The 19,684-nt window shown below is 42.5% G+C and overlaps 2 protein-coding genes across 2 annotated transcripts in view; one reads left to right on the top strand and one right to left on the bottom strand.

Annotated features, from left to right (window-relative positions):
• The first annotated feature begins 248 nt into the window (after positions 1 to 248).
• On the top strand, positions 249 to 18,016 carry SLC22A31 (solute carrier family 22 member 31). The gene is made up of 9 exons (XM_075281947.1): positions 249 to 613; positions 8,141 to 8,244; positions 9,138 to 9,292; positions 12,411 to 12,579; positions 12,687 to 12,832; positions 13,328 to 13,436; positions 14,394 to 14,602; positions 14,687 to 14,798; positions 16,121 to 18,016. The coding sequence occupies exons 1-9, from the start codon at positions 326 to 328 to the stop codon at positions 16,500 to 16,502; spliced, it is 1,674 nt and encodes a 557-aa protein (XP_075138048.1). The 5' UTR covers positions 249 to 325; the 3' UTR covers positions 16,503 to 18,016.
• The window catches only part of CDH15 (cadherin 15), a 29,952-nt gene continuing 27,512 nt past the window's right edge, over positions 17,245 to 19,684 (bottom strand). The window contains exons 12-14 of the mRNA XM_075281943.1: positions 18,068 to 18,204; positions 17,529 to 17,693; positions 17,245 to 17,445 (exon numbers count right to left, since the gene is read on the bottom strand). Of these exons, the coding sequence (XP_075138044.1) occupies positions 17,245 to 17,445; positions 17,529 to 17,693; positions 18,068 to 18,204 (503 nt within the window). The remainder of the gene's footprint in view (positions 17,446 to 17,528; positions 17,694 to 18,067; positions 18,205 to 19,684) is intronic.

The raw sequence follows: 19,684 nt of genomic DNA, 5'->3' as shown, positions 1-19,684 counted from the left end.
CTTGTCTAGAACAACCAATTACATTGCTCCTTTCATATTTCGAGTGCAGGTTTAATGACATAACCTGCTTTGTGATTGGTTGCTCCTATAAGGTGACGTGTAGCACTAGAGAACGTGGCGCCGCCTGTCCCCTGTCAGCCATCCTGCTCCTCGTCACCCACAGAGCTGTCAGCGTCCGGGAGGGATGTCCTGCAGCAAATACCTGGACCATCCCATAGACTTGCATAGGGCTGCCCCTGTGCGCTCCTCCCCGCCCTCCTTCCTCCGCCTCCCTCCTCCCGTTCCTCTCTCGGCTTTCCTGCAGTTCTTCGCTCACCGGACTCCTATGGAGTTTGACGGGAAAGTGTGGCCCTTAGCGGGCGGTTTTGGACGCTACACCCGGCTAGTGGCCGCCGCCTCCTGGTTGCCAAATGTCTTTGTGTCTTTGGGTTTCTTCTCAGACGTCTTGTACACAAGCGCCCCAGATTACCAATGCCGGGGGGTGAGCGGGGGCCCCTGCGGGGTGGACAACAGCAACGGAAGCTCAGGGGCCACACTCAACAGCAGCCGCAGCTGCCCCGGGGTATGGGGGCTGCAGGTGCAGAGCTGGCTGGAGAACACCATCGTCACACAGGTAAGGACCAAAGCCCCCCTAGAACACTGTATATGAATAGATAGTGCTCAGTCTTCAGTAGTCAGGTGTGTTTTGTTGCCCCTTTGGCTTCCATCCTGGGTGACTTGTCAGATCTGTCCACATGAGCACAGCTACACTTAGTAGGCTCCACTGCTTGCCCTATGCCAGGAGACCACCTGGCACATATGCCACACATCTCCACAGGCCACTTGTTTACATCAATATAATTTGCATTTGTATAGAAACAGTGCAGAATACCAAAACACCCTGCAAACCCTGTATAGTGCATGGCGTAAGTATTTATACCTAGGAGCCTATGGGCACCATATGCCTTAGTATTGACATATAGTGGGATACTTGGGGAATCCATGTTACTGCATTTTAAGATATACCATCATTGTGGGTACAATAATTTGTCCCGCAGTATGGTGACACCTCAAATCTGACACTGTGCTGGGACCCCCAACATATTAGACACCGGTCTTGCCAAGATGTCGTCAATGTCTAAACTGAGAAAATGGCATAGATTGGAGTTGAAGTGATATATGGTCTGTATTCAGTAAAGTAACTTTATAATGTAACATCATTACCTTATTTGCAGTTTTACCAATTTGTTGTTACTTTTTCTGATCTGTTTAGTGAAAAAAAAGAATCACTGCCAAGAAACCATAAGCAAGTTGCTGTTGGTGGATCTGTTTTAATTCTCTGGTACTTGGAAGGTATTATGGTGTTCTTCTGTGAGGACGACAGATTGTCAGATCGCAGCTCATCTGGGCTTCTAACCCCTATATCAGCAGTAGACACTGCCCTAGGCGTTCACACTACCGTTGGTGTCCGACAGCTGGTGTCCGCTGCTAATGTCTGTTCAAAATCTTGCACGGACATTAGCAGCTGACACTAGCTGTGTCCGTGACATTTTGCATTGATTTAAATGGAGATTGGGTGCGTTCATTTACTGTCCGTGGGTGTCCTTTACTGTCCGTTCCCAAAGATGTCCGACTTTTCAAGCGGACAAAAAAAACCTACATGTGCATGTCCGGTTTAACTGCCCGCCTGAAAAGTCAGATATCTTTGGGAACGGACAGTTAAGGACGCACCCGATGTCCATTTAAATGAATGCAAAATATCACGGACACAGCTAGTGTCCGCTGCTAATGTCTGTGCAAGACACCGACAGTAGTGTGAACACCCCGATATCTAATTTATTGCACAATATCAATAATTGTATAATAGATGTTTAATCATTATATATATATATATATATATATTAATTGCTCCCCACCGAAGCTTACACTCGCTCTGTGCACTGTCCTGGTGCCTTGCTGACATGGACACTGCCCAAATTGCTAGTGTCCCTGTGTCTGAAAGACCATCCTTCTTCTATGTAGCGCATGGCGAGATCTGGTGCCAGTTATATTGCAGCTGAGGGGCTGATGTTAAGAGCAGGCCTTGGGATGTTATAGCAGCCTCATGCCATTGTTTTCAGGGGCTTTAACGGATTACAGCATCTGTTAACCTGTTCCTTGCCAATGGCAGAAAACGGGTTAAGGCCCCACGTTGCAGAAAAGTTGTCTTTTTTTATATTGCATTTTGCTGTGTATTTTGAGCCAAAGTCAGGAATGAATTTAACAGAAGGGAAACCTACAAGTGTTTTCCTGTCTATTCCTTTTCAAGCCACTCTTGACTTAGCTTTTTTTTGTTTTTGTTGTAGATTTTGCTGCAGCCTCAGCCTACAAGATGCTGTAAAGCAGTTGAAGTCCTATAACACTGGCATGTAGAAGCTCTGTCCCCAGCCTGGATTATGAGTGTCTGAGCAGGGACCAGAGCTGTTGCAGGCTGCCGCTGCTAAATGACTTACTACTGCATCTGTTATCCTGTTCACTGCCTTCATTGTTAATCTGTCCCTGAAAGTTTCAAACCACGGGCTTGCGACTTTTTAGCGCAATTTATGACAATAATTGTTGCATCTTTTGTGCCTCCTACACCAGGTTAGGTAGATTTAATATCATTTATGCCAATTGACCTGCACAAATGATGTCTGAAATGTATGTCAGCTACAAGCTGGTGTAGATTCCAGTATGGACTCACAGCCCAGCAGAGTAGTCGCCACTTTTAATGAAGAGGCAGCTCATAAATCCAGCAGCTCTTCTTCCAGCGCCAGAATTATGAAGACTGGCATACAATAGACCAGTCTTCATATGCATGCCCCGCTGAGAACAACCACGTGCAGCTGCGGCAGCATTGCTAAATTGGCCACATTATAAGTCCTTTAGTCCAGTGTATTTTTTATAATAAATGATCTTCGAAAGTTCTATGTATTAATAATTGATATTCCCCTTCTGTGACCTGGTCATTGGACTTGAATCAAGTGATGAAGTACTGAGTCAGAAACCCTACATTCGACTGTGCCAGTCTGACGCTGTTTGGGGTGCATGGTCACAGTAGCTGCCAAACAGTATAACTAGGAATGCATAGTCACATAGTAATAGTTGTATGTGGCCAAAATGTCATCTGCATGTGGCTATATGATTATTCTGCATATATGTGCAGTCGTATGTATGTGGGGCTTCAGCCACTTACAGCTACCACTACCCAGAGATATTTGTGATTTGTCTAGAGTTACAGTAAGGGTATGTTCACACAGAGTTTTTTGCCAGTGGATTTTGACGCAGAATCTGACTCAAAATACACCAGCAAAAATGGCTTCCATTAACTTTTTTTTCCACTAGCTAGTAGCAGAAAAAAGAAGCGAGATGCCCTATCTGATTCAGCCGCGGCGTCTGCAGTTCGAGACACGCACGTATTTAGGCCCATTCATTTGGGCCTAATCAGGAGCAGGATGCCGCAATGGAATGCTAATACTCTGCATCGGCATCCCGTCGCGGCTAGCCGCACGGAAGTTTGCACAGTGGAAACCATTTTCCACCGTGTGTAGTTTCCTGTATGAATAGTGGCTTTTTAGCCTTATTTATGCCTGTATATTACACAGGTCTGCGTCTAAAAAGCTGTTTGATTATTTTTAGCTAATTTCCATGTATTTTGGTGTGATGAAAACAAATACAGTATAATATTGAAAAAACTCCTAGAGGTCAGGCTCTGCCATTTGCCATTTTATAAATCTATTTCTACTTATTTTGAAGTATTGCCTTATTTAACACAGGTAATTGTCAGGAAACGTGATGTCCTATCTCATGTCCTATGACAAAATGGAGGTCATTTTCAAATTCAGCACACCAAAAAACATAAAGATTACAAGGAAGAACCAAAACAGCTCTTGAGAAAAAAAATTTTTTTTGCAGACCTGTGTTATTTATTTGCATTACTACAAGTGTCATCCTTCTCCTTAGCTAAAAATAGTCACCTCTACACAATAGAGAATAGCAGGTAAAATAATAAAGATCTAGCACAGAGATGCTGGGTGTCATGGTATCCTAGAGAAGGAATCATTGTGTACTGAGCCATTATTTCCATATCTAACACTACTAGGGCTAGGGTTCCTGGAACTCTGCAGGTTGTATACAAGATGTAAGAATAGGGGACTGTGTACTTCCAGTCTGACCATCTACTTCTAGACTGTGTATAAGGTGTGAAAAATAGGGTGTTGTATATAAGCAGGGCTATGGAGTCAGTAGGCCAAACCTCCAACTCCGACTTCTCTGTTTTTCCGCCGCACTCTTTCATAAATGGCTGACCACCATGGCCAGACAGATGCTGTAGCTCCTTTAAAAATCTAGTGATTAAAATCTTATGAAAGTAAGTATGTAAACTATGCTTCTAATTAGTAATACAATAGTAAAAATTGGATAATATAAGTAAAAATGTAAAGCACCATGGAATTAATGGTGCTATATAAATAAACAATAATAATAATAAATAAACAAGCATTTTATTTTGGAGTTGGTAACTTTTTTTTTCAGATTTCACCCAAAATTGCTCTTGACTCAGATTCCACTGTCCTGTATACAAGGTGTAATAGAGAGCTATGTACTTCTAGACTGTGTGTATAGGGTGAAATAACGGGGCTCTGTACTTCCAGGCTGTATACAAAATGTAGTAATAGGTGTGTCTGTGCTTCCAGGCTATATATAGTATTGTACAGTAAAGTATTGTAAGCGGCCATTTTCTCGTGGCTGGCGGGCATGCGCAGTCGGCTTGCCCGAGGCCTAGACGTTAGAAGCCACTACCGGATGAAGATGCAGTGAAGACCTCGTTCCAGAAGAAGATGGAGGCGGCGCTGGAGAGTTCTCTTGTAGCATTGGGGACACCCCCAGTGCTGTTTGAGGTGCTGGAGCCCGCCCCCAGTGTTGCGCGAGAACTCATTTACATACCAACAAAAACCAGGACTCCTACGGAACGGCGGCGCAGAGAAGACAATGAAAGGTAGGAGAAGGCTATCTGACGTGTTAATGAGAAACAAAAAAAAATTATATATATATATATATATATATATATATATATATATATATATATATATAATAGATGTCTCTGTACCTTTAGACTGTATATAAAGTGTATTAATAAGGGATCATATATGTCCGGGTTGAATATGAAGGTGCAAAGACAAGTGACTCTAATTCTAGACTGCGCTTGTGTTGTAAACTAAGATGCAGCGAGGGCCTCAAACGAATGATTTGCATAAAGTAAGGAATCTCCTTAATTAGGTCATGTGCTATAAATACTTATTGTGTTGGTGGGTCCGGCTGTACAGGTAGCAGCAGACTATATGGGAAGTGTTCATCTTGCAATTCCTAAATATTATAAAGTTTACCTGTTCCAGAGGTCCTCTGTCAGTCTAGGTTCACACTGCACTGGGTCTCCACTGGGGCATTTCATTCCCTATTCGGCTTTAAAAATGTGGAGAGAGAAATCCTGCAAGCAGCGCTTTTCTTTCCACATTATAGTCTATGGGGTCCATGGGTAACACGTTTTTTTTAATCGGATTAGATTTCCGTTCATTTGTCCCCAAGCAGACCTGATGAACAGAAACTTGAAGGCAGGTGTGAACCTAGCATTATTTTGCTCCTTTGCAGCAGTTTTATTCCTGTAGCGTTTAGTTTTTACTTCAGTTTCATTGTTTGCTTTTTAGCTGTGATGAGAACATTGAGCCTCAGGGTGATGAAGTATATTCATAAGAGCCATGTGTTATTTGGCATCTCCTCATCTACATTCATGCTATTATGCCTGGAGGGAAGTCTGTCTTGTAATTGTATAGTGGACTTCACTTAAAGGGCACCGGAGTTTTCATGGAAACTTGAAATATGTGGAGGGTTTTGCTGGGCAGTCTGTTCTATGTCTGTATAAGCTTTCATATGTAATGTCCTATTGTTTTGTATTTTGTTTTATGCTGCTAATATCCCTAATATGGCTGCAGCACAGGGTCTGACCACTGGACCCTCTAGTGAGAAAGGGTCTCTGAGTTTCCTGTATGAGTGGCAACAATAGTGCAAATGGGTGATGACTGGTACATTCACTTTTAGTACGGCACGCTGTCAGTCCTATAGATGTTGAGTGTAATCAGATAACCCCATTATTATATCCATATGCCCTAATAGACAAATTAGATCAGCATTGTCTAATGGAACAACTATTAGATTCTGTAACACTTCATGTTGGGAGATGCTGTTGTGGTCCTTTGTGACTACTACACTGTCTCACTAGGTTACAGTGTGAATTGTCTTACGTAGTCAGTATGTACGTCCACTAATATGGAACATTTCAGGAATGCTGCTTAATGCCAGGAATAGCTGAGATGAACGTCAGATCTTGGCGGGGTGTCTTTTAAGCAAAGCACAGTTCCTGTCAGAAAATCATTGGACGAACACTGCAGGGAGACATGATATTTGACAGGAAACTGGTGAACAACAAGATTCTGACAATTAAACTGGATGGTGAAAATATGGGTGTCCTCTAAAGAGCCAAAATGATGCATGTTCTAAGCAGCCAAATTACAGGAATCTGAGCATAGCCACCCACTGTTCTGACCAACTGCTGTGATAACCATGCCATGTCAAGGTAGGATTGTCTGGACACGGCCTATGCACAGCTGGTACAGTTACACCTTCCTGCATAATATGGATCCTTTGAGATCATTTTATGGGCATATTACAGAAATTGTAACAAAGCTGGTGACTTTTATGAGGATGAATGGCCGGCCAGCACCACTGGTCCCTGAATTATGAAGAGGAAAAGAGCTAGAGCGTGTTGGCACACCCAGCTTGGCGCTGCGCCTTGCCACCCACCCACAAACCACTGCTCTACAGCTGAAAACATTCTGCTGCTCTTAAAGGAACATTCCAGCTATCTATGTGTTCAGCATGTGTGTATTGTGAGGCTGTGTGCTTTTTTATTTGTTTAGCACAAACTTTTTTTTTTGTAGATTTGAAGCAAAAGAACTTTATAGTGTTTTGCGAATTAGACAGTTGGTGCACAAGGGGCGGGTCTTCTACCCTGGAAGCACTTCCCTTTCTGCTCAAGTAGGATGGGTGATGGGAAGGATCAACTTTTACTTCATGGAGTGGCACAGACTGCAAATGGTAGGGGTAGGGCTGGGTGACTATGACCTAAATCAAAATCTCAATATCTGATCTCCCAGAGGCCTGAGGGAATGGGGGCTGAGCCAACATAAAAAGATACTCGCCTCTCCTGAGCTCTGACGTGACTCCCTGGTGTCTTTAGGTCTTCTGATGTCAGTCAGAGGATCTCAGAGAATAATACTAGCAGTTTCAGTTTGGACATATTCGGTTATTACAATATTTGTGAGGTTCCGCCTGCACTTTTGTTTGGACCAAAGTAAACAAAATCACATTGTTTTTTCTGTTTGATCTTCAGTTTTGGTTATTTTTCAATTAATTTCCCATCCTTAGGTAGCGGTCTTAGTGGCAAAAGCATTGCTCCCAGAGGAAAAGGCCCGCCCCTGTTCACTAACTGCCTCACTTGCTTATCACTTCAAAGTAAATTTTTCCCAAATCTACAAAAATGACATGCATGACAGGGCTATGAGGTTTATCACTGCAATGTGCTCTGTAACATGATGGAGGCAATGAGTATGCTTGGGAGAGGGTGTAGGCTCCCTTCATATCTATGCAAGCATCAAGCTGATCCAGGTTTTATTCTAGGCACTGCTGTAGCATGTGCCTGCTGGTGCGCCTTGTCATAAATGTGGTACATCTTTCAGCAGCATGAGGAATATCAAGACCTGCAGACAAAGTTCCAGCCTTGATTAATCTTTTTCATATACAGTTTTATATATGCGAATAGTTACAAGGTTCAGTTATTACTGTGTGCAGCATTTTATATATGCGAATAGTCTTCTGTATTGGTGTCACAGCTGACAGGCTCACTATTCTGAACCCTCAGAGCTTACACTCAGAATATTCCACATCCTCCACATTGCAGTAGTCTTCTGTGTAAGGGTCACCACTAAGAGGTCCACTCTTCTGAACCCACAGAGCTTATGGTTAGCTTTACTATATGTGAACTATTGTAATCTAATGGTGACAGCTATTCTGATATTGTGTCTTTTCTTAGTGGGACCTTGTCTGTGAAAATGGGTGGAAAGTGCCACTGGAGAAGATCTGTTACTTGATGGGCTGGTTGTGGGGCTACATCATATTCGGATGCATATGTGACAGGTAAATGAGACCAATGTAGTTGCATAATTTTTAATTTTCCAGAACTGAAGATTTTTATAACACAAAAAGTAACGAGTGTGAACGTTACATACTGTATGGAAGTATACAATGTGCCAACTGTTCCCATCTTGGTATTTATGGCTATATTCTCAGGATATGCCCAGTAGATGCAGGACCCACCTCAGGAATCCATGGGAATTCAGAACATGACCGAGAAGGCAGCCTCGTGTCTTATGTGGCTTGAGTTTAGCACCTAAAACTAACTGGACGTTCCATTGCTCTTAAGTTTAATAATAAGTGGCTTATGATGTGAGCCCCTGAGACCAATTTCCAAAAACTTCTAGCACTTAGGCCTTCATCCTCCTATTAAAGGGATCCTATTATTAAATGCAATTTTTTGTGACTAACACGTAGGGATAGCCTTAAGAAAGGCTATTCTTCTCCATGCCGCCCTTCGGTAGAAATCCTGATTTTCGTCAGTATGCAAATGAGTTCTCTCACAACACTGGGGGCGTTCCCAATGCTGTGAGAGAACTCTCCAGCGCCGCCTCCATCTTCGTCTAGAACGGCCTCCTCATGCGTCTTCATCCGGCACTGGGGGTCAAACTTCTAGGCCTTGGGCAGAGCCGACTGTGCATGCCTGCAGCCACAAGAAAAATGGCTGCTTACACAGTAAGTGACCATTTTCTTGTGGCCTGTGGGGCCATGATTTGTGTATACATGAAGTTTCATACACTCCTAGACACTAAGTAAAAGAATCGCAAATCCTTAATGGATAAAAGGCAGCAGTGATGCAATGAAAAATGGTGCTTGTACTACTGTAATCATAAATGCATCATTTACTGTACGGGAGTTGTTTTACTTCTTTCTTTACATTTGTCTGTTTATTGCAGGTTTGGGCGACGTAATGCATTTATCAGTGCTTTGGTAGTGGCATTGCCCCTTGGTGTGGCCCTATGCTTCTCTCCAGGGTACCTCAGTTTCCTCGCCATCAGAATCGTCCATGGTGCAGCTCTGGCTGGAATCTTTCTGTCTTTCTACATAGCAAGTGAGTGTAATATGTGTACTGCTACAAGGGATATTTCTAAGTTCTCTACTAGACGTTCAGCACTGCCTGGCTCAGTCCTTGCCCCTCCTCACGTTGTCTCCTGTTATTTGCTTTGGGTGGTTTCTATGTTTGCTGGATCTTTGGGACTGAAATGTGAAGGAAGGAAGGGTGGGGGAGGGGATGAAAGCGTCTCCACCGAATACACTCAAGTGCACAACTTACTGAAGTTAAAATATACTGTTTATATTTATTGGGAGACTTGTATCTTCATTTCTGGGCAGCACAAAGGCAAATATTTCTACTGTGAATAGTTATGGGTTTGTTAATTTTTTTAAATATTTTTATCTTCATTAGATCTCATTTGCATAAATAAATATTTACTCCTCTAGTTAACGCTTTCTGAATATAGTTGAGCGCTTTCTCAGGAGCTGCTAGTTGTGTACATAGTATTCTATTCTATCCTGATCCCAGTGAGCCTCCATCTTCTCCCATATGTCACTCATGCAGGATGCTGAGATATAAGACACTCTTTGTTTAGGCCCATAAACTTTAGCTGTGCTTCAGCTTGTGGTTCTGAAGGACCGGACTGATCCATTGTTTACAAGCTTTGGGGAATTTACTATTTGGTTTTTTTTTTTTTTTTTTTTTTTACACATTTCAAGTTATATGTTAAATCTGACACAATTTAAGACAGTCTAGTCTAAGGGCGGGTTCACATCTGCGCCCTTTAACCAACCCAGCTGGGTTTCCGTCTTCTGCCCTGAGAAACTGAACAGGAGATGGAAACCTGGCAGTCAGTTTTCAAACCCATTCAAGTGAATGGGTTTGAAAAGTGAGCGCCCGTGAGCGTTTTGTACCTGTCCGCGGAAAAACCGTTTTTTTCCTACATGTCCGGTTAAAAAAAACATGTCCGCGGATAGATACAAAACGCTCTTGGGCGCTCACTTTTCAAACCTATTCACTTGAATGGGCTTGAAAACATACTGCCGGGTGTCCCCTGTCCAGTTTCTCGGGGCAGAAGACGGAAACCTAGCTGGGTTGCCTAAAGGGCGCAGGTGTGAACCCGCCCTAAGTTTGATCTGAAACTGAAGACTGTATTAGTAAATCTGCCCCAATGAGTAATACATCTTACACAAATTCACCTCAAGGCAAAAAGGTATTTCCACTGCTGTCAGGATATTTTGTGTCTTTTTTTCCTATGCTGTCTGTATCAGAGATTGCAGTTGTACTTTACTTACACCTTTTTAATAAAGTCTCACAATATAAATACATTGGGTGATGTTACTTCAGATTATCCATGCTCACTTTCCCTATATATTAATTCCCCAATTGACCCTGAAGAGAAGGGAGACTGTTAACCATACTGTCACAAGGGCAGCAAAAGCTGCTACACAGTGCGAGGACCAAAATAAACCGCTCCCCATATCACTGACTGTGTGACATCGGGATAACTTCGTCTCGGATATTCTTTGTAAGCAATTCACAATTCATTTAAACAGGCAGTTAAAGTTTCCGACACACTTAGAAAATCTTCCATTGGGAGCCTGTTGTGACTGAAATTGCGCATATAAGCAACAATTACCTGAATGACTAAACCTGTGGTTTGTGTATCTGCTCAGATGTTTGTGGGTAAATACTGTAAGTGTAAAGAGCAGAACTCAAGTCGGGTTAAACCAGTCTGAGGGAAACGATATGGAAACGATATCTGCATGAATCCTATCACGTGGTGTGTGCAGTTGCCCGTATAGAAACCAGATTAGAGCATGAGAGTTGTATAAATTTATACCGTCTGACCTGCTACACGAGCTCACCAATGTCAGGGGCTGTTATACAATTGTGGTCATTTACGAGGACATGCTCAGAATTATAGTATCGTGACAGGTGAACCAAGGTTCTATCACATTATACACCGGGCAGTGAGCCATACAGAATAACCCAACATTGTCAGATTTTTTACTAGTTGTTTTTTACTAATTTTTTTTTCTTTTTGTTAAAGCCAGTCTGTCTGCAGAACAGTCCCTGCTGATCTATAAGCACAATCAGATACCTCTGCTTCCCAATTGGTGCCTCCATTGCTGGGATATTGGTTTTCCCTGGTATGCAAATGAGCTGTTTGGTGCAACAAGGGCGTCACCATTGCTCTCTTTGGACTAAAGAGCCCAGTCCCTCCTTCCTGTGATTGACAAGTACACTGTTTGGCCCTGACAATCATAGCAGGGAGGTATGTGTTTGGTGTTGTGAAATGGTTATGCCCGCATTGCACCAAATAATTCATTAGCATATCGGGAAAATTAAGCTCTCACAAACCTAGGCACCAAACTGGAGGCAGGTAAGTGTTTTATTCGTGTGAACCATGGCGTCTGTTCTGGTGACAGACTCCCTTTTATAGCATACCTTCAATTGTAAAGCAACTACTAATAAATTAATAGTATAAGTGACTATAAGAAGCAGAATAGATCTTATTAAAGAAATCTCCTTCTCCACTTATTAGACTGCTTTCCTTCTCCTTACTTTCACCCAGACTGTTTATCTCCATACTCGCCTCACATACAGAAGTCTATGGAGGGGGTGAAGAAGGTTGTTAAATGATTTATTACCTCAGTGTGTGCAGTGGTAGAGTCCTGCCTTGAGGATACAGCAGAGTTAGAAGAGCTCTCCCTCTCTCACAGTGTAGCAGAGTTTAGGAGATACAGTCATTTCTGTGTCTTTTCCAGCTGCCTCCTCCTCCCTCTCCCATTTACATAGACTTTAATGTAGAAAGTAACTCTGCCTGATCAGTTTAGAAGGAAACATTTTTTCTTTTAAATATTACAAAGTTTCTTATATTCACCTGTACCATTTGTTTTCAAAACGTTTTTGTAAGCAAATCCATTATATGACTATAAGTTTATATGACTTGACTGTACCACTATTTGTCACCCCATATTTATATTTTGACATTTAACTTCTGCTTTAACTTTCCTTTCATGCCTTACTCTCCAAATATACTTACCTGGATGTCACAGTCTCTCTCAGGTAGGCACCGCTAGTGCCCTCTACCTGTCACTCCCTTCTTTTACCTGCCCTGACAGTAGACTGTGTCATTTTCCTATAACCATATTATTTCTCTTTTTCTCAGGGTTGGAGCTTTGCCCTCCAGGTCTTCGTCTCATGATAACAATGATTGGAGGATTTTTCTGGTTAGGAGGTGAGCTGCTGCTTCCAGGGTTGGCCGTGCTGTGCTCTGACTGGAAAGTTCTACAAGGGGCAATAACTGGAGCATTGCTGTTACTTTCTGGTTATTGGTGGTAAGTGGTTTATGAAAGTCATGTGTTTTACAATTCCCTATAGACAATGCCCATACACTTACTGGTGATTGTAAGGATCATTACATCCTAACTTTCTGTATTTGCAGCTGTCACTTACTGTTCCCTGAATCCCCCCGCTGGCTTCTGGCTACACAGCAGTTGAACTGGTGCAAGACAGAGCTCTGCCTCTTCTCCAGGGCCAATGGAATAGACACAGGAGAAGATTTTAACGGTCGAGAGAGTCTGTTTACCGGTGAGTGGCAAAGACGCAGCAAACCCCAAATGCAATATACTAGTTTACTTACTTTTCACTTCAGTCCATCTACCCGCACGTTGTCCACTTGGTAGTGAAAGAACAGGTTATTGCAGCTACATTTTGATCCTTTAAAGGATTTTTGCCAGATATCCATATCTGATTGGTGGAAAACTGACATCTGAACCTGAAGCTATAGTGCTGGATGGAGCTGGAGCAGCTCCGCTCCTATTCAAGTAATCAGCCTAGCACTATACTGTGGACAAAGTCTTGTTCCGGCACTGTCCATAGTATAGTGATGGCGCTGAGCTGGTGCAGCTCTGCTTTCCTTCAACACCCGAAGATCAAGTGATTTGTGCAGAGTCAGGGGGTTTAACCCCCAAGAATCCAGGAAAGACTTTTCTACATACACCTAGGAATATGAAGAACAAATGTTAATGCTATTCCACATAGTCCACTTTGTCACTACTTACAGTTGGTTTCTTTCCGTTTCAGAAATAGACTCACTTTGGGAGCGTTTTCCCCGCGCTAGATATTACAGTTTCTGCAGTTTGTTTAAAACTCGTCTTATTTGGCGGAACGCGTTAATTCTTGGATTCACTACGTAAGTCTAAAGACAATTTCTCTTTAGTTTCATATCTTTTAAATGAGTTAACCACCTCCATCAAGCATATTCAACTGCTACCACCATGTTACAGAGCACATTACAGTGATATACAACAAAACTTCATGTATGTCACTTTTTTAGATTTGAAGAAACACAACTTTGAAGTGATATTCAAATGAGGCAGCTGGTGCACTGGGGGCGGGCCTTCAGCTCCAAGAGCACTGATTTTGCCACTCAAGTAGGATAGGTGATGGCATAGCAATGGGAGGATCAACTCCTACTACACAGGATAGTGCGGGCAGGAAATTGTAGTAGTCTGAGCAGCAAGAGCAGCACTCCAAGGGGATAAAGGCCTGACTGCAGTGCACCATCTGCTGCATTTGTGCAACATTTCAAAGTTGTTTTTCTCCAAAGGTGATCTACATAACAAATCTATGATGTGTATCACTGTAATGTGCGCTGTAAGATAGAGGTAATATTTGAATAAGCTTCGAAGAGGTGAAAGACTCCTTTTAATATTAAATCAGAGGTTTGCCGGTTGGGTTATTTTGCACCTTGGAACTATCTCTACACTTGACTGACAAGGAAGAGTAATCTCAACTAATACAAAGGATATATAATATGGAGTTGATGTCCCTTCCACCTTATTATACCCCGCCTCATTTTTCCGAGACTTTTGTAAAAATGTAATTGGTTTTGAACAACTCCAAAGTGCCAGGTGGTGAATTCCATTTGAGACTGTTCAGAGATGTCTCTATAATTTAGTTGCTTGCTTATCAGGCCAGTGGCTGAAAAGCCTTGTCCACCTAAGGTTAAGACACATGATACCTATAAATAAGAATATCTTCTTTCCTATCACAAATTTGCTCTTTAATCATTTGCACAATTGCTGTAAAAGTAGTGTATTTCACGCCATGTAATATTACAGTAACATATGTCCTTTTCCACATACAGATTCATTGGCTGTGGCATCAGGCCATGCTTTGCTCGGAACCTCATGGCTATAGGTGGCTCTATTCCTTATTTTCTCCAGGGTGGAAGTGAAATCCTTGCTTGTATTTTCCTCTGCATCACTGTGAACCACTGGGGTCGTCGTGCAGTTCTACTCCTGTGCACCATCCTGACTGGGTTCTGCTCTCTGCTGCTCCTGGCCCTCACACAGTGTAAGACTCCTACACACTTTGTTTGTCCTATAACATACTGCACCTAATGTCTCCACTAATCGCTAACATCTGTATCCCATGCAGACCTCCTTACCCCAGTATCCATAGCCATATCAGTGTTGGGGTCCCTTTCTTCTCATGCTGTAGTGATGCTTAGTGTCTTCTTTGCCAGTGAGGTGTTGCCAACAGTAATCCGGTGAGTAAATAATGTGACATGGCTGTAAAACGTGTGAATGCTCTTTTTATGATCTGCAGCAGAGAGACTGATAGTAAGTACTGCAGCAGTTAACCCAAGTTCCTGCCCATAGCGACAGTATTATGGAAGTTAGCACTTGTGTAATAGTTTGTCACTTGTGCGCCCAGAGTGGAGTCAGAAAAGTTTTCAGGCTATGTTCACATCTGCGCTGGAGTCTCTGCTGAAAATCAGCAGAAGAAAGAGTCCTGCATGCAAAACTTTTTTTTTCCCCTCTGCTGGTTTCATTTTTTTTTTTTATAACAATAGATCTTATAGTCAATGGGGTCCACTGGACTCTGTGTGTAAAGGGTAATTTTAGCGGTTAATCTCTCCATTATTCCGGTCCTCCTACAGACCAGAACAACAGAAAAACATTGCTAGTGTGAACCTGGTGTCTGTCAATTCTTTGCTTGCAGGACCCTTAGGGCCCCTTCACACAGAGTTTACGCTCTGCTGATTGAGACACGTATACACGAGCGCTTCAAAACACATCCCATTCACTTCAATGGGAGCACGCGTAAAGCTGGCTTTACACGCGCTCCCATTGAAGTGAATGGGATGTGTTTTGAAGCGCTCGTGTATACGTGTCTCAATCAGCGGAGTGTAAACCCCGTGTGAAGGGGCCCTTACTCTTATTGTTTGGTAAATTCATTTTTTTTGTTTTTGTCACATTGTAATGTCAAATAGTATCTGTTCATCTTCCCTCTGATTTGTCAAGTGCTGAAGAATATGTTGGTGCCATATAAACTTATTTATTATACATTTAATGGATGGCCATCTAATTACATAGGGGGTCAATGTGAAAACATATAAAAAATAGTTTAACCATTGATCTCTATGTAAACATATGTCTATTTGTTTGCATTAATTTTTGCACCTGTTAAGGGGATGTAAATGCCTCCCTAAAATGGATAGAATATGAATTTAAGAAGCTGGATTTAACCTTTTAAGTCTCATTACCACTGGCTTGGGCTCCATTTTATATCTGCACAATGTTAGGTGTTGTCATAATAGCAGAAAAACAAAATTTAATGCAGTGACAGATCTCTCACACAGCAAACCCCAATGACTTGTATTGGTTTCTGTTGTGTTACTGGGAAAAAGAAAAAAAATAGGCATTGTGCAAATTTGACTGGATTTGTAATGGAGACTCATAATGGAACCTCCGATGCTTACTGTATATGAACTTAACCTTCTCTTATTAGGTTTATATAATTCATTTCATAACCTTTATGGGTTTACAGAATGTGGTATGATTTGTTTTGTTTCCATCTTGCATCTAGGGGTTCTGGCCTGGGCGTTATTCTGGGGCTCAGTATGTTGGGCCGGGCTTCTTTCCCAATCATCATTCTTCAGCAGAGATCTGGCTTCTTCCTGCACCATGTTGTCTTCTCATCCTTCTGTATTTTATCAGTCCTGAGTCTTCTCCTACTGCCAGAAACTAAAAAGAAACCTCTTCCAGACACACTAAGACAAGGAGAAAGCCTGCGCCGTCCACCTCTCCTCTTACAAGCTACACAGGATGCAATGCCACTGCTCTCCCATGGCAAGCCCCGTGCTGACTATAACCCGGATAGCTATGCCCGGCTAGCAAGCTCCACAAAGAAAATGATTAGAACGAACTCTACCAATGGGCGAGATAATAAAGCTCTGACCAACGATTAAATGTGCCGCAGCAAGCAGTGTGTAAATTACACCTAGTAAAAACACGGGAGCCACTCCTTCTCATAGGTGATAGGGGCAGATCACTGAGCAGGACATCTGTTTGCCACAAAGATGAATTTATTACATGTACAAAACGTAGAATTATGAGGAAGTTTTCCAAATGTGGAATTGCCAACTGTTTTTCATTAAGTCTCAAGGTGGACATCAGTCCAAGCATTGCCTGCTTCTCCTGTCATTGACTTTCCATTATTTATTAGTCCTCAGACTTGATCCCAGTGCAATAATACTAAATTCATTTGTTTACCTGCACTCAAGCCCCTTGATCCTCTCACTTTACCAAACCTTCTGCTGCAGGATGAAGCCCAGGGACTCAGTGACTGGCCACTGCTTCTCTCTGCTGATACATCCAGTGTTATCTACATCGCCCTACACCCGCTGGTCCCACTCTCTTACTGTTACATAAATAAGAAAATCATTCTGTCTTACATCTACCGTAAACAATTGTATAAACATGTGGATTGGTCGTCTTCCTGTGGACCACAGAGACCTACAATATCCATCTGCCACTGTCTGATCATCTATACAAAAATAGAACATTACAAAACCATCAATATATACACTGGGATTGCTATGCAAAATCATCACCAAAGCTTTTAGCAATTACTGATCCCCAGTAGACAGACTGGTGTAGCTCCTCCAGCTGAAGTATAAGACAGATTTAGAATCTCTTCATGGAGAATAGTCACTGGTTGCCATACATGTCTGCCAGTCGGCGGAAGCGTGGACCCCACTCCTCAAGATAGTCATAATCCTGGTCAATGTCATCTTCACTTGATAAGATGGAACTTAGGGTTCCAGCAACTGACCCCTCTCCTTCATAGTCGTAAATCAGTGCAGTGTCATATGGGGGTACACTGGGGTCTGAATCTGCTGCCTGCAATCCCTACAAAAGACACAAAGGAATACTAGTTACATCTCAGTCACAAGCCACCTTGATTATATAAATGCTAAAACCCAAGAACTCACATCTTGTATGAAGTCTGAAATATCAGAAGGACGGTCAGAGGGTCTCCTGGGATAGCGAGGAAGTGTTTGGCTGTAGGGAGCATCTCTCCGGATTGGAGGTTTGAAACGAGGTGAAGGTGGCACTGCCATTGCTGGGTTCCTCAGGCGATTCATGTCATAGGCATCCTATATAATAATAAGGACACAGTATGATTAGCTATCACTACCTTGCACATCAGCTCTCTATAATGAGGGACTGAAACTGATGTCGATGGATGCGATTTCATTTCTCTGCAGCAACACTCTTGTCTTTGGACTGTTTCTGGTACTCCACATCTGCGCCATAGATAAATGTAGTACCCATCCTGGGGGGTGGGGGTGTAAACCCTTTAGGGCTAAGGCCATACTCTGCAAATTCACTGCAGTGGAATTGCCAGTGGTTAACCCACTGTGACGTGCAGTAAAAGTGTAGTTGATGGGTTGTACACAAATCCCATCCACATACTGCAGGGACGTCCTGTGGGGCCTTAAGGTGTCATTTCTAAAATGCAGTCTGGTACCTGGTCCTCTTCTCCTCCTCCTTGCTCATTGTAGTTGAATATATTGTCTCGCACATCATCCTCGGAGTCAGACAGTAAGCCTTTCTGTGCCTTGTTACTGGTTGTGCAGCGAAACAGGAGAAGCAACATTGAGAGAACTGCAACAAATAACAGCATGTAAATAACCTATATATCTGTGTAACGCTCTCATTTTGTTTTCACAGATCCTAAGTACATGTGGGAGCTTTGTCTTACATCTAAGTCTTACTGTGTAGGTTGCAGGAGTTGTTTCCTGTCCCTTGGTTTGAAGGCCATTCGGCCATAACCACCTGGTGTCACTGTGACATTACAACTCCTTCCATGGTTTATAATCTTTGAGCTCCAATGCAGGAGAAATCATTCCTATAAAAAGTCTATTACACCTGATATTGTCCTTTGAAAGGACAATAAAGCCATACCCAGGTCCTTGTCACTTTGTGTTGCAGACTAGGATACAGTGCAGGACGAGCTGAGCAGAAATACTCAAGGTTTTCCTACTAAGCTATACATCAATGCTTAGCTCCCCCTGTTTTATTACATGCTGTGTTGTTGGATGCCTTTAAAGGGATTATTTCAGTTTTAGGAATTTTTTTTTCTGTATAAAGTAAAAATTGTGTGACGTTTCAATACACAAAGATTTTATTTGCCGAAACCAGGATACTCCTTTAAAGGGGTTTTGGTTATTTTATTTTTTTTATTGCTGACCTATGTTCAGACTAGGTCATCAAGATCAGTAGGCATCTGAAACCGGAGACCAGCACCCCAAAATGGTGCAAACCAAAAGTACAATAAGTGCATACTAGGGGTTCCTCAATTGACAAAGAAAATAAGGATAAACATTTACTTTTATTAGACCTCTTAAATATGATCCCTACAGAACAAAATGTCAACCCCCCACATTTAATATACCAAAGTCCCCTATCGTATTTTTCCAAACAGTGGGACTAATATAGATAACTGGTAGGGGTATAACAGATGGCCAAATGGAGGTACGTAGGTACAAACAATTCGACAAACCAATGAATGTAGGAGTACTCTGGTTGCCTACCCCATACTGTCCCAGCACCACCCTATCCGTATACAATGAACGATACTGATGTTGTCTACAACAAAGGGGGTAAGCAAATATCCTGGATGAAGGGATCAATAAAGTGATATAGGGAGCAGCTCACTAGTGCTTGGTCTAATCGTCCAACACACTGGTAATCTCCAACCTCACGTCTGCCTCCAAAGAAGACTGCTCACGTACACATATTGCTCCTGCCCCTCTGATATTAGCAAACTCCCCACAAGTTACAAGTACAAAGAACGCCTAAAGGTGTTTCGCTCCTAATATTCTCGAGCTCATCAGAAGCACTAAGACAAAAACCCGCAGTTCCCTGAGCCTTGCTGGTAGGGAGGCTCTGAGAACTGTGGTTTTAACCGCATCTCATCTGTATGTAGCTCAACTGGGACGGTATAGGGTAGGCAACCAGAAAATTCCTACATTCATTGGTTTGTCAAATTGTTTGTACCTACGTCATCCACTTGGCCATCTATTATAGCCCTACCAGTTATCTGTATTAGTCCCACCGTTAGGAAAATACAAAGATAGGGGAC

Source organism: Leptodactylus fuscus, chromosome 7, assembly GCF_031893055.1.
Source record: "Leptodactylus fuscus isolate aLepFus1 chromosome 7, aLepFus1.hap2, whole genome shotgun sequence".
Taxonomy (NCBI): domain Eukaryota; kingdom Metazoa; phylum Chordata; class Amphibia; order Anura; family Leptodactylidae; genus Leptodactylus; species Leptodactylus fuscus.
This window is presented reverse-complemented; position numbering and strand designations above follow the sequence as displayed.